Raw genomic sequence first — 13,782 nt, 5'->3', positions numbered from 1 at the left:
TTTTTTTCAGGGTAGAAAAGTTTATTGGTATAAATATGCAAAAGGAAATTCATTTTAAGACTGCATGTTTATGACTGTTCTTCAAGCTGTTTTACAACATGTAAATCCATGTTTAAGCAAACCTCGTTACACTGTGTACACAATTACGGTACATTTAAAAGTCTGAAAATTGCAATATTGATCATAACACAAATGTTCTAAGCGTACTGCTTTTGATTTGATTGACAGCGAGCAAACTTGAGAACACTGGTAGTTGAGCATTGTACAGCATTGATGATCATATGATATATCTAATGGATGGACTTGGCCAGGCCCAGCACAACCAATGCACAAGTATAATAAAAATGCTTATAATAAATAACAAAAGTAATTACTACTAATGACTACAAACTCCTGAGACAATACTGTCACTGTAATACTGATACAGAGAGTAAACAAATATTCTCCTGCCAAGGAGATGGTCACCCAGCTCCACTCTTCACAAGTATGCAAACTTATTTCAAAACAATTGCAACATGCAAAAATAACAATAAAAGCAACAATGACACTACAATACAAAGGACAACTTTAAATATAACACTGAGCAATGTTTGTTTCATGTGACAGCTTTTTTCATATAGCAAGTCTTAATTTGTGACGATCTGATAACTGCCAGACATAGTGCTAGAGATATGTATCAATATGTGCTGAAGAGGGCCTGTATGGGTTCTTCGGTGCTTTCACATGGGCTTATGTGGCGCACTTATTTTTGTCAGGACCATTGCTTTGTCGGCTTCAAGTGCTTTACATTTCATTCATTTATTTGTATTCAGCGCATGTCTGTGAGTCTTAGGCTTTCAAACTCAACCTAAATGTCATCATTGCCTCAAGCTTGTTAAACACTAAGCCCATCTGAACGCTTTGACAAACTGAGATGATACTGTGCAATATATGTTCTCAGCGGATGATATCAGAGGCTAGCAGATGTAATGACAGCCTTACAATTCGCAGACAGTCAGGTGTTGAACTCAGTTGGCTGCTCTTGCTTTGCTCGGCCCCTCTGATGGCTCACTAGTCGGGGCATCTTCCGTCTGAGCAGAGGTGGTCTCTGAGCCTGTGTTACTGTCGCTGGTTCCCTCCTCCATGGCTCCCTCTGGGACGCTCTCCTTGTCCTCTGACGCCCCCTCCTCACTGCCTAGATGAACCTCAGGCTCCTCTGAGGCCTTGGGCTTCCCTGAGTCAAAGAAAAAACGTAAGACATGATGTTAAAAAACAGTCAGAGGGGGACTTCTAGTTTATAGGTGGATGGAGCAGTCGCACCGCGAGAGTGCTTAGGTAAGCTTTTCACTTTTTATACCATTCAGCCCTCTAACTTCCACACCAAAACAAAGCCCCTCTTTTGCTTCTTATTTCTCTAACTTTCTCCTGTCCAACCCTTGCTTTTTGCAATGACTTTAAAAGGCGCCAAGTCGAGCAAAAACGAAGATGCTTAACACTGGAGGCTATCACCACGCTGCTTGAGCAACACTGCAATGCGCTAGCAACCAAGTTCAAAACATCATTTAGCCTGCTTGACTCAAAGTTAGATGAAACGTGGCTCAAAGTCGAGGACCATGGCCAACATGGTCTCTCTGAATGTTATTCAATTTCTATTCGCATTGTGAGCCCTCAAAATATCAGTGTAACAACTAGTCCACCTTTTAAGCTGAAACTAGCATATTAAAAGACAGGTTAGCCTATGTTCGTTCACTATTTCATATGACTGTCTGGTTCCTGTTTCTATGATTGAGATGGAATTTTGTTCAGCTTTGTATCACAAGGGCCTGGAATTAGTAGTTAGTATGCACTTTGTGATACCTGTAGTCTCATTCCAGAGTTCATATCCAGTTTCCAAAGTCCTGTTTAGGGTTGATTGTTTAATCCAAAAGGATGTTTTAGAGGTGCTTGATTCTACTAAACGTTAATTATTTCCCTCTGTACTGCTGTGTTTCCTGCAAATTTCTCCCAAGGGGGATCAATAAAGGAAGATCTTATCTTATCTTACTGGAGCTGTAGTTAAATTGGTTTAAGGCATTGTGCAATGTTTGTTCTGAAGAGCTTGCTGCTCCTTCTTCTAAGGGGTGGGTGGTGGTGCTGGTAATGTGATGTACACTGGTACAGAGGGGGACGAGAATATAGCAGCTTAATCCATGACGTAAAAAACAGAGGGGTTTCAATCATTTGGTCGATACGTTATTGTCTCTGGAAAATTATATAATACTCTGGTTGTATTTGTAAACGTGTACGCCCCTAACTCAGATAATTTAGTTGTTTTTGAACGGTTGCTTTCACTGTTGCCAGACCTCAACACTCTCATACTACGTGGTGATTTAAATTTTTGGCAAGACCCTGTTTTAGACCAATCCTCTACTACCCCCAGGACAATAAGTAAATCAGCCTCTTTCATTCAAGCCTTTCTCTCTGACTACGTTGTCTGCGATGTGTGGCGCTCTCTACATCCAAACGACAGGGTATACTCATTCTTCTCACATGTCCATCACACTTACACGAGAATTGTTTATTTTTTTCATAGATAACCAACTTGTCCTGCTGCTTCAGTCCTGTGTTTACAGAGTATTGTCATTTCTGACTAAGTTCCTGTTGTTTTAACCAAGTCCCCCCCTGGCTTCCCACAGAGGAATTAGAAAGGAAAATGTCAGAAGAGCTCATATCTCCCCACAGTCATGTTTCGTCCTATCTGAATCTTGCAGACAGACCTTCCGCTATCCTTTTCCGAGGCTCGTATCACTCTTAATACCAAAAAAGACCCCACCCAATGCGTCTCCTATGGGCCTATCTCCCCCTTAAACACGGACGCTAAGATCTTCGCTAAGGTCCTCGCTCAGAGACTTGAGGACGTCCTCCCTACATTTATATCTAAAGACCAAAGCTTTGTAAAAAGCAGACACTCCTACTTTAACAGACGACGATTATTTGATATCATCTATTTGGCCTCTGAAAAAGTCCCAAAATGTGTCGTTTCTCACGTTTAGTGAGAACATTCAGCCATTCGAAAGCATTTGATCGTGCTAAATGGAACTACTTATAAGCTGTTCTGGATGAATTTGGTTCTAGCCCGACTTGACTTCATGGATTAAGCTGCTATACTCGCATCCCTCAGCCTCAATTTGTACTAACTCCAAGCAGTCAAGACCATTGACTTACAGCATGGAACCTGGCAGGGGTGCCCTCTGAGCCCCATGCTTTTTGATTTGCCCACTGAATCACAGTCACAGCGTTTCATAGTTGTAATGTCTGGTATTTGGAGAGGCAACACGGAGCATAGGGTCTCACTCTATGCTGGCAACCTTTTGCTTTTGTCTTGAACCCAGGTACCTCACTGTCCTCCATTCTGCCAGTGCTCAGTCAGTTTAGTCGATTTTCAGGATATAAATGAACTATCTCAAATTACATCTACAAAAGTGCGCTCTTTCCCATTAATAATGAAGCACGAGCCTTAGACCTCACCAACCTGCCTTTTAAAATTGAAAAAATATGTTTTCCTATCTGGGCATCTCAGTTACGAGGAACTACAAAGATCTATTCAAAGACCATCCTACCTAAATTTCTTTACCTCTTTCAGGCCTTACTACTCTTTATCCCCAGATCCAACCAACTTGGTTCAACTATTTCCTCCTATATACGGCAGAGTAAGCATCCTCGTCTTAACAAGGCCACCTTCAAAAAACCAAGTATACTGGCGGTCTGGCTCTTCCCAATTTTCAGTTCTATTGCTGTTTTACATTTTGGTCTTTCTTGTAAAGCCAGATCAACAGCTCCGATTGGGTTGCAATGGAACTACACACAGACGATAATTCAGTGTTTCCCACACATTAATCCATTTGTGGAGGTCCACCACATATTGATTTTGTTTTTGAAGCCGCGCATCCCAGTCAGTTGGCTTGACCGTAACTTCCTCTGCAAAGCAGACGGCTGGCCTCATCGTCGAAATCAAGCCCCCACAAAGAGCGCCTGTGACACTACCTGTCAGATGTGTTGACAAGCAACACTGGCACACCCCAGGGAACTGTTCTTTCACTGTTTTTGTTCACCCTCTACACCTCTTCTGCTACAACTCCCAGACATGCCACCTGCAGAAGTTCTCTGACGACTCCTCCGTTGTTGGATGTATCACAGACAATAAGGATGAGGAATACAGGGAACTAATCGAGATCTTTGTAGGATGGTGTGGCAGGAACCACCTTCAACTCAACATCGGGAAAACCAAGGAGCTGGTGGTGGACTTCTGGCGCAGGAAGAGCCCCCCAACACCTGTTTCCATAAACGGGGAGGGGGTGGAGATGGTGGACACCTACAGGTTCCTCGGGGTGCATCTGAACAATAAACTGGACTGGTCAGACAACACCGAGGCCCTCTACAGAAAGGGACAGAGAAGGCTGTTCTTTCTGAGGAGGCTCAGGTCTTTCAATGTGTGCACTAGGCTGCTACGAATGTTCTACCAGTCTGTGGTAGCCAGTGTCATATTCTTTGCAGCAGTGTGCTGGGGAGGTGGCATCGGGAGCGGTGGTGCCATCAAGCTGAACAAACTGGTGAGGAAAGCCAGCTCTGTGGTAGGGATGAAACTGGACAGTTTTGAGGCGGTGACAGAGAGGAGGATGAGAGGAAAGCTGCAAGCTATAATGGACAATCCCTCTCACCCTCTCTATGCAGAGCTGAGGCAACTCAGGAGCACGTTCAGCCACAGACTCATCCAACCACTTGCCTCAAAGCGTTTGGGGGGCTTTTCATACCATCAGCGATCAGACTACACAACACCACCACCACAGCTCCCAACACCTCTTTTCTCCACTGATTAAGGACTCAACCATACACCTCACTGTCACTTAAAGACGGATTGTTTTTTTGTTCTGTTGTTATTTATTATCTCAGGAACCCTGCACATTGCACATTTGCACAGGCACATTTATTATATATTGCACACATCATGTACACACAAGGACCATTACTGTATATAGTATGTTTATCTTTACTCTAATAGTTTTTTATTATATTTTTATTCAAATTGTTATTTTATTCTTTCCAATATCTCCTTATTATTGTCTCTATTTTTTTAGACTTGCTCTTGTGTTGCTACTTATTTCCCTCTGTACTGCTGTGTTACCTGTGAATTTCTCCCAAGGGGGATCAATAAAGGTCTTATGCATGCATTATGATGCAACATTGTGAAAGACGCGTCTATAAAACGGTAATAAAAGCCGCACAACCCCCACGAAATGGCTTGTTTTACTGTCCTTGTAAAGTCTGATTCCAGCGTAATTTGTCGATTCCTACATTGCTTGGTTACTCAGTTCCGCTCCCCCCACTTAAAACTATCAGGAACCTGGGGGTTAAACACTCCTTAAGAATAGGGGCTCAATTTAGGAAATACTTTGACTTTGTACAGCTTTTCTCTTCTAAGCCCGACTGCGTCAAACCATCTTTTCAAACCATCTGCTCAGGACTCTGTTTTTCAAGAATGGCAAAGGAAAGATATTGTAGGTTTCAAAGATTAGATTTGTTTATAGATAACACTTCTGCATTATTTGAGCAGCTCAGTGAAAACATCAGTCGTCCTAGGTCAAATTTTTTCAGGTATCTGCAAGCAAGACACACTGTGCTCTCTCGGCCAAAGATTCCACTGGATGCATGTGCGTTGCGGCTCTGGTACGGTTTTGCTCCGTCGTCCGGCAACCCCCACGGGCTGCGTTTTGAGTCCGGCACAGCGCAGCACCGTTGGACAGCTGGAGTTGCGAGACCGAGGAGTTCCCGCGATAATTACGTAATCACGCGCGACCGCAGTTATAGGTACGTGTTATAAACACAACAACACAAAGTGTTCCCAACCGAAGGATTAGAAGAAGAGCTTGTATATGTCACTTTTTTGAGACTTTTGTACTGGCGTCAACACAGAGTGTTTTATTTTGAAAATGAACCAGATGTTATGTTGTTGTTTCGGTGTCTGACTTCCTCTCTGCTCTGTGCTGTTGTTTGTTTTGTTGCATCGTGCTCCAGCATCCGGCAGAAATAGAAGTCCTGCGAAATCTGCTCTGGAAGGCTCCGGACTGCCGGAGGGGGGGGGGGGGGGGGGGGGGGGGGAGACGCAGTTAATTGTGGAAAAACGATATACTTTATCCTTCGTTTCCCTTCTGGCTCGGCAAGCAATCCTGCTCAGGTGGAGGGACACTGTCCCACCCACTCACACACAGTTGTTGGCGGACATCATTTCCTGCTTAAAACTTGGAAAATCAGATACTCACTCCAATATTCGAACTGGAAATTCCAGGAAGCATGGGGGCTTCTTTAAATACATTCCAGACCCTGTAAATGCTTCATTTTTAAGTGCAGCTTAACTACATTACACACTGTTTACTTATTCACCGCAAGTTCTTGGCGTGGCAGGTAGATATTAGTATGTATAGCTCACTGGCAGTGACTGGGGAGGTACTGTTTTATTGTTTGTTTTATATACAGTATATATAAAGTACATCCTTTGGTTTGTTTTATTTTGTTTATGTTCATTGTCATTCTGTTTATATGTTGACATTGGTGCCAGCTGCTGTTATTGTATACTCACACTTGTTTCACATTTCTCTTCAATGACTGAACAGCACTGCACATGTGTTATGCCCTTACCTTAATAAAAAAACAAAAAACAAACAAAGAAAAACAGTAATATAGCAGAAGGTACAAATAATGTCCAGTACTGCTCACCTGGTGTGTCTGTGGTGCTGGATTCTGTGTCCTCTCCTTCCTTGTTGCTACTTTCACTGAGAGAGTTTTGCTGGGACTTGTTGCCATGTGTTGCACAAATGTGTTTTTCTTCCTCTGCTAAGACACAGGTGGGGGCCTCTCTTGCACCTCGGTCTCCTGCATCCTTCTCTCGCTCTGCCATCCGTTTGCGGGCTGCCTCTTCTGCTGCAGCAATCTCTGCAGAAATCTTCTCCATGTCCACTTCCACCTTCATACAACACAGCTTAAGAGGACAGTTATGGGGGATTTAATGTAGAAAGGTAAAAACAACTGCTGCACTCTGTGCATGCTTTAATTCATATTTTTTACACTTTAGTGCACTGAATGAGCACATATTTCTGTTCTTAACTACAATGTAATTAAGTGAATGGATGCTGTAAGAAGCTCTGTAACAGGATAAATGGCGCCATCTGTTGTGCACAGCAGACAGTGCATTCAAATGCACAGTGCTGCATCTCATTTCAGAACAACAGTTATTATGGGGGCTACAAATTGTAAACGATGACAGATATATGATTGCCAGAACATGTGGATGGAGTTAGCAGCAGCTGGTGGCTGTAAGGCAGACGTAGGCTGGCACATAACCAGAGCTGCACACGGTACAGCCACACATGAAAAATTAAGCTTGCGTGCGAGTAAGCAATGACCAAACTCCATGTAAAAGATGCCATACCCTTTTGAGCTCATTTGTAAATGACTCTGTGGCATCGATGAATTTTCTTTTCTTGTCCTGGTGGCGGTCTTCAATCTGAAGCAACTCTGCCTCTAACTTTCTCTGTCATAAAAGACACACAGACACCACAGTCATTACATTATTAACCCACAAAACACAAAGGTTTCTGCTAAATGCCACCGTTACGTGAACATTAGATGACCATAACTTGATCATACCTGATGAACCATTAAAGACTGGACCTGGCGTTTCAGGACCTGCATGCGTGCAGTGGTAACAACTGAGCGCACATCTGGGACTACGCTCTCACTCAGGATCTCACTGATCAGACGGTGGTTGCGTTGGAAACGAGATGCAGCTGAGTGCTTTATAGAAAACCCGTCGTCGTAATCTAAAGACATGAAACACATCGAGTTGTTAGTATTGTCTAAGGAAATATACTTTTACACACCTGTCAAAAGGCAAAGAGCAGAGAGTCATCAACACTGAGTATGAAAGGCTTCTGCAAACTATGGCACAAATAATACAAAACATATTATTCAAATACTGCTGTATCAAGACACTATAAACAAAAGAGGATATTGCTCAATATTTATATACAGAGTTAAAGTTAAATATAGACCATTATGTCAAAATACATCCTTAAGCAAAGCGGAACCGTTATTGTTAGGTGAATTGGACAAGCGGTTAGTTACAACCCACTGTATGTGGACAGATGTAGTCTGCAATTTTCATTCGTCAGCAAATTTTCTTCTTTGTCTTAAATGTACACTCCTTTGCCATTTAAATACAGGACGATGGTGCAGGAAAGTAAAATCCAAATACAGTCAATCTACAGTGCCTTGAGACAATAATCACCCCTAGTTACTTTTTCCACACTAAAGAATTAAATCCAGATGGATTCAAAAATATGTTATATATATAATATATTATATTATATATATATATTTATATGTATTTATTAATTTATTGTTATTATTTTTTATCAATTTTATTTTTTAAATTTTCATCTATGCATTCAGCATAAAATTCAAAACTAGAACATCTTTAACAGTGATTATAGATTTGGATCTGCCTGAATTTGAGAAGCATCGTCTATGTTTGAAGTATCGGTTTAAACCACTCCTCAAGTCACTGAATAGATTTTTAATACTATCATATACATGGCATTCTCTTGGCTTTGTTGCGGCTAAACTCAGCTCAACCCTTTGTGTGATGAAACAAGAGCTCAAAGTGGATATCACCTGAACTTATCCGTGCTGTGCACACGTGTGCACAATTGAAACTTTCCAGATAGCAGAAATAAATCTCATCTGCTATTTTGAAAGTATTAAAGGTGCTCACATAGGTCGTCTGACACCAAACAGGAAACAGTCAGAGAAGGTTATACATTCTGGAGATAGTTTATGAGAATGAAACTTCTCTTATGTTCGCAAATTCACAATTCAGCAGGATTCATGTAATTTCAGATTATTTTGCACGACAGAATGAAAGTAAAAAAATGGTGCCTCCTGAATTTCTAATATTGCCTTGATTACATTACAAACGTAAACTTTCAGCAAATATAGTTAATTTAGCTTTCCTAGTTCTCCTGCCAAAAATAATTCAACATACAGACTTCTCACAAATGCATTTTAAAACCGAGCATGAAAGATCTGTCCTTCGCTTTATGTCTCTAGCAGGCACTTTATCTCTGCTTTGATACTGTTGAGAATGGGAGACATGGGGATATGACAGCAGCTTAGAGTCAAATTTCTGACAGACTTTATATATTACTAAAGCACAATCTCTGAATGTGCAGCCACCAGGAGAGTTAAATCTTATTTAATCGTTGACGTACGTGCAGTCTGTTGAGAACATAACCCACTGGGATACCAGCTCTGACATTTTTATGGTCTGGGGTGTTTCTAAATAGCAATTGGTTTTATCTGTAGTTTTCCTGTACATCATTATCTTCCACTGTAACCCTGCCAGACACCAGACAAGCATCATTTCCTTGAGGTGGGTGTAACTCTAACGTCTTCTTCTGGCTTTTGTGTCTAATGTGTGTGTGTGCGCGCGCACGCGTGTGCGCACGCAAGTCTTTAAAACAACAGAGAAAAGAATGTAAATTTTGCAATTATGTCTTAACCAATGGCAAGAATATCTACAAAATGTAAACAGTTGTGCAAAACAAAGACAAATTTTGTTTCGTTTTGCAGCTTAAAGGCAGGAATGGCATTTCAAAGGTGGCATTACCAAAAATGTGGATGGTTGTAGCAGTGTAGGAGGAGGGGAAAAGATAACAGTCTCTGGGTGTGCGGACTGGTAACTCTGTGTGGTCGAGCTACAGTAATTACAGCTCTGTCACAGTGCTCTAAACCTTGGGAGACAAAGCATTTAGCTGAGTGGCCTTACCATCTGGATCCTCCGCTGGCTGAATGCTCATGTAAGGCTCTCCCTTGTCCAGTCTGGACTGCCTCTGGCGGCTCTCCTCTTCCAGAGCTGCCTCGGCCCGGCTTTTTGCATTGACATAGGCCAGGTAGGCTGGCGAATTGTGATAGGCCTTCATGCTCTCATTATACTCAATCTACGGTGGAAAAGATGACAGGAATGACGAGGAAACAGAGAAGACAAGCAGACACTGCATGTGGACCCTTGTTCAATCAACTAGGACAACATAAGGAAAGAGGTTTATTGAGGACTGTTAGGAAGGAAGGAAGGATGACTGGAGGGACCCACAACTCTGGAGACACATCTAATGGTCACCCATCAGAAAAACCCCATGAACACCCCTTGTAAAACAACCAACCTTCTCTGCTTCGTAGTCATTCAAATAATCCTGTTTCTCCTCATCAGTGAGGTCCCTCCACATGCCACCGATTATCTTCCCAATTTCCCATAGCTTCAGATCAGGATTGGAGGCTTTTACTTGATCCCAAACCTGGTGATGAGAACCAGACATGGGTGTGGGGTTGGGTTGGGTTGGAGGGGCATTAAGTGGTTATCTCTTTGCAGAGAGGTCACAAACCAGAGGAGGCCGTGTGCTTTAAGCTCCATCTCCAAGTTGATAAATCCCACTATGTGGTGTGGACAGTCCTAGCTAAGTCTTGGCTTAATATGGCTTCACAACTAAACAACTAGTAGTGTCTCAAACAAAATGTACGTCTTACTTACTCTGAGCTGATAGAATATCTTAAAAGCCTGTCTTCCAACAGAGCACATGATGATGCAAAAGGTAGCAATTATACACTGTGCACTTACCTTCCGACTATATCTCATATATGGCATCAATGGCTTATCAGGTGGCTTGGGTGGCTTTGGGATATTTATTCCAGAGGAATTCTGGTAAACAAAGAAAAGTCACCTTAAGGCTTGGTCGCTGTTGAGTGATCAGACAACCATTCAAACACTCTTGCTAAGCTAGGCAAAGAACACCTTGTGAAACTATGTGCATGCATAGTTAGCTATTTTGGTATAAAACTATATATAAATCAAAAATGAGACTTGGAATCAAATACAATATGCATCAAAGTAAATTTGTTTCACTGAAATTAACATAACTTAATTAATGTCAGTTTGAGGCAGGAACCCCACAGAGTACAATGGAATAGCGCTGACTGTGAAAAAAATACAAAAATCTCACTTAAGCAGAGATTTGCCCATAATGCCATTATCAGAATCAGCCAACCACAGCTTGCATGCAGTGACTAAATTACTGCTCAGCAGCCAGAGCCATGCTGAGCTTCAAGTTTGTAATACCATGGCAACACTGATGGCATGGGTTACTTAGGCTGTCAGAAATGCAGACTTTGAAAGGCAGGTGGTATTTGAATACACACAGATGGACTTTTGGCCAGTCTGCACTGTGATGGAGGTAGCAGAGGGAGCTTGGAATGACACCCAATTCAGATTCAGTCTCAGTCATGGATTGATGTTCGGCTTCTTATACTGACTATTCTGCAGTATCTGAATCTGAAATGCAACTGATCCTTGCTAGGTGTATCCAGTGTCTCACTTTGCCAAACTTAACTTATGGATTTTATTTTCTACATATTTTCAGTCACCTAGTTTACTCTATGTTTATATTCATACCGTTACCCGACTGTTGCTGCTTTGGCTCCCTCCCAGTCTGTAGTTGTTGTAGGCAAGGTGGCTGTATGGGTTGTACCCCACAAACCCGGTAGTGTTGGGCATTTGCTGATGGAAACAAATGAGACAGAAATACGAATGAGAAGTGACATAAAAGAAGGAGGAGGGGGTGCAAATAAATAACAAAGCTGGGAAATGCAAAATAAGGAAACTTGCATTCATGCTAGGGCTCTAAGAAAATGATCTCTTCAAAAGCAGTGGTGTGTAAGCACATCAGTTTGTGTTAACAACCGTTGCAGATTCAACCAAAAAGCTGATCTTTTTGACGAATATATTCTTATAAAGCACCTGCTGTACTAAATGTAAGTCTCCAAACAGCAACATTAACTTAACTTTGGGTACCAGATAACATTTGGTGCAGCAGTGATACTTACAGTTGTAGGGGCAGGGGGAGGGGGAGGGGCATAAGATGGTCTCTCTGTTGTGAAACAAAAGGTCCAGATCAAACTCCAGCCTTGTTCAAGTAACCAACAGACAGTTTCCAGTCCTCTAGCTTATTTAACCCTGAAGGTTACCAAGCTTTCTTTCTATAAGAAATAAAACCATCAATAACAAACTAGGCCTGTGTCAACGGGAATCTGTTTTAACCACTAATACACTTTTGATATTGCAGTGTTATGGTTATATGGAAGTGTATTTGATTATGCATTTTGATACAATCACCTACAAAGAGTTTAATATGACTAACTATAACTAACGCAAACACTCCCTTCTTACTTGACATCTTTGTAGTGAGGAGTGGGTATCAGTCTACCCCGGTCATTGGCTCTGCAATAAACACATTGAGAGTGGGACAGCGGTCATTATCGTATTGATGAGATTAGTGGTGTTGACAGGGTGGTTCATGCATCGCACAAAACAAAGAGATGCCGATGATGGATATCAGACGACAGGGCTGGCTAACGCTGGTTTGCATTCGATGTTACCTTAGCTTAGAGTTAGCTTAACGTGAACATTGACAGTCCAGGCAGACTGTTGGATATAACGTAAAGCCATTTCATGTTAGCAAAAGAAGTGGCATTAATAACAGCGCTGATTTGCTTCAGGTTGCATTAAATGCCAAAGGAATTATGATTATTTGTTTAGCAAAACGGGTGAAATAGCACTGGTAGTTGATTTTAGGACGGGCTGGTTTCCACCGTCCTACCCATCCCGTGCTACACCTATGCGGGATCAAAGAAAAGTAACGCTAACTTAGCTAGCAAGCTAGCAATAGCATGCTAACGTAGATACAGTCATTTTGTGTTTGTTCAAAGCTAGTTATTCTCTTCAACAGCGGACGCCAGTATAAACGGAGCGTTGGTTAACGTCCATGACTTCACGCTACTTGTAATTACACTGTTAGGACAGTAGACATACGATAATAACGCAGTGTGGTTAGCCTGGCTCATCTGCTTCATTAACGTTAAGGTTAGATGGTCTGAATAACCAGCAGGCTGACGGCTAGCTGGCTGCGTAGCTTAGCTGCCTAAGCTAAATGAAAAGAAAAATGACATCTGTGAGACATTAGCATGCAACGTTAAGTCAGACCAACGCATCTAGAGATATACAAATTCCCATAGATTCTGATGGTGACAAGCAAGCATGTATACTGAAGTGTTGGCCAGAAAACTCACCCTAAAACCTTTAGTCCAAACCACAGAATGTACGTTGTGACTTTGACAGGGAGGGCTAACCACCTAGCTCAGTGAAACAGTCCCCACAATAAACGAATGAAATGGGGTCCACTCATAAGATTCCTGCAGAATCTTCCAGAATTGCACCCCCACCCTCTCCTCATTACAGCTGTTCCTCGCTGCGATGCTGATGCTCATCGCGCTCAGCTGTCACTGCTGCAGAAACATCTTCATTCTGGAGAGGAGTCAGAGAGAAGGACACGGCATCAGTACAGCGCAGCTAAATAGGATGTCACATTTTACCTTCATGGCTTCATCTTGAAGTTGCAGATGTAATTATAAGACTTGTCAGAGACATAATGTAGCCTGTTTCTTCTGAGTGTGTTGAGGCATCTGACCTGCATAGTTAACCTGACTGCAAAATCCAATAAGAGAAAATCAAAATAATCCTGTGCCATGCCAGTCCAGTTTACATCCATTCTTGTTTATAACAAGATAATAATCTCAGGCTATATTAATACAAAAAAAGTTTAAATGATTTATTATGTCACCATAACGTAAGCTGCATTATGAACACTTCACAAGCTACTAGCT

General features: G+C 41.9%; 2 protein-coding genes across 15 annotated transcripts in view; one reads left to right on the top strand and one right to left on the bottom strand.

Annotated features, from left to right (window-relative positions):
* LOC311275368 (zinc finger protein Aiolos-like) overlaps positions 1 to 13,782 on the top strand; it is a 64,824-nt gene that overhangs the window by 13,790 nt on the left and 37,252 nt on the right. The window lies entirely within an intron of this gene.
* LOC311275414 (SWI/SNF-related matrix-associated actin-dependent regulator of chromatin subfamily E member 1-like) lies at positions 7 to 13,602 on the bottom strand. Of its 4 annotated transcripts, XM_084383955.1 has the most exons (12): positions 13,587 to 13,602; positions 13,189 to 13,423; positions 12,290 to 12,340; positions 11,947 to 11,990; positions 11,516 to 11,620; positions 10,685 to 10,765; positions 10,233 to 10,364; positions 9,839 to 10,010; positions 7,660 to 7,832; positions 7,442 to 7,543; positions 6,730 to 6,991; positions 7 to 1,213 (listed from the first exon to the last, which is right to left on the bottom strand). In XM_084383955.1, the coding sequence occupies exons 3-12, from the start codon at positions 12,294 to 12,296 to the stop codon at positions 1,008 to 1,010; spliced, it is 1,284 nt and encodes a 427-aa protein (XP_084240081.1). In that variant the 5' UTR covers positions 12,297 to 12,340; positions 13,189 to 13,423; positions 13,587 to 13,602; the 3' UTR covers positions 7 to 1,007. The 4 variants fall into 4 exon arrangements, with proteins under 4 accessions (XP_084240081.1, XP_084240082.1, XP_084240080.1 ...); XM_084383956.1 differs by lacking the exon at positions 13,587 to 13,602 and having other exon boundaries at positions 11,522 to 11,620; positions 13,189 to 13,494; XM_084383954.1 differs by lacking the exon at positions 13,587 to 13,602 and having other exon boundaries at positions 13,189 to 13,493.

Source organism: Pagrus pagrus (genome assembly GCF_965226575.1).
Source record: "Pagrus pagrus genome assembly, chromosome: 2".
Taxonomy (NCBI): domain Eukaryota; kingdom Metazoa; phylum Chordata; class Actinopteri; order Spariformes; family Sparidae; genus Pagrus; species Pagrus pagrus.
This window is presented reverse-complemented; position numbering and strand designations above follow the sequence as displayed.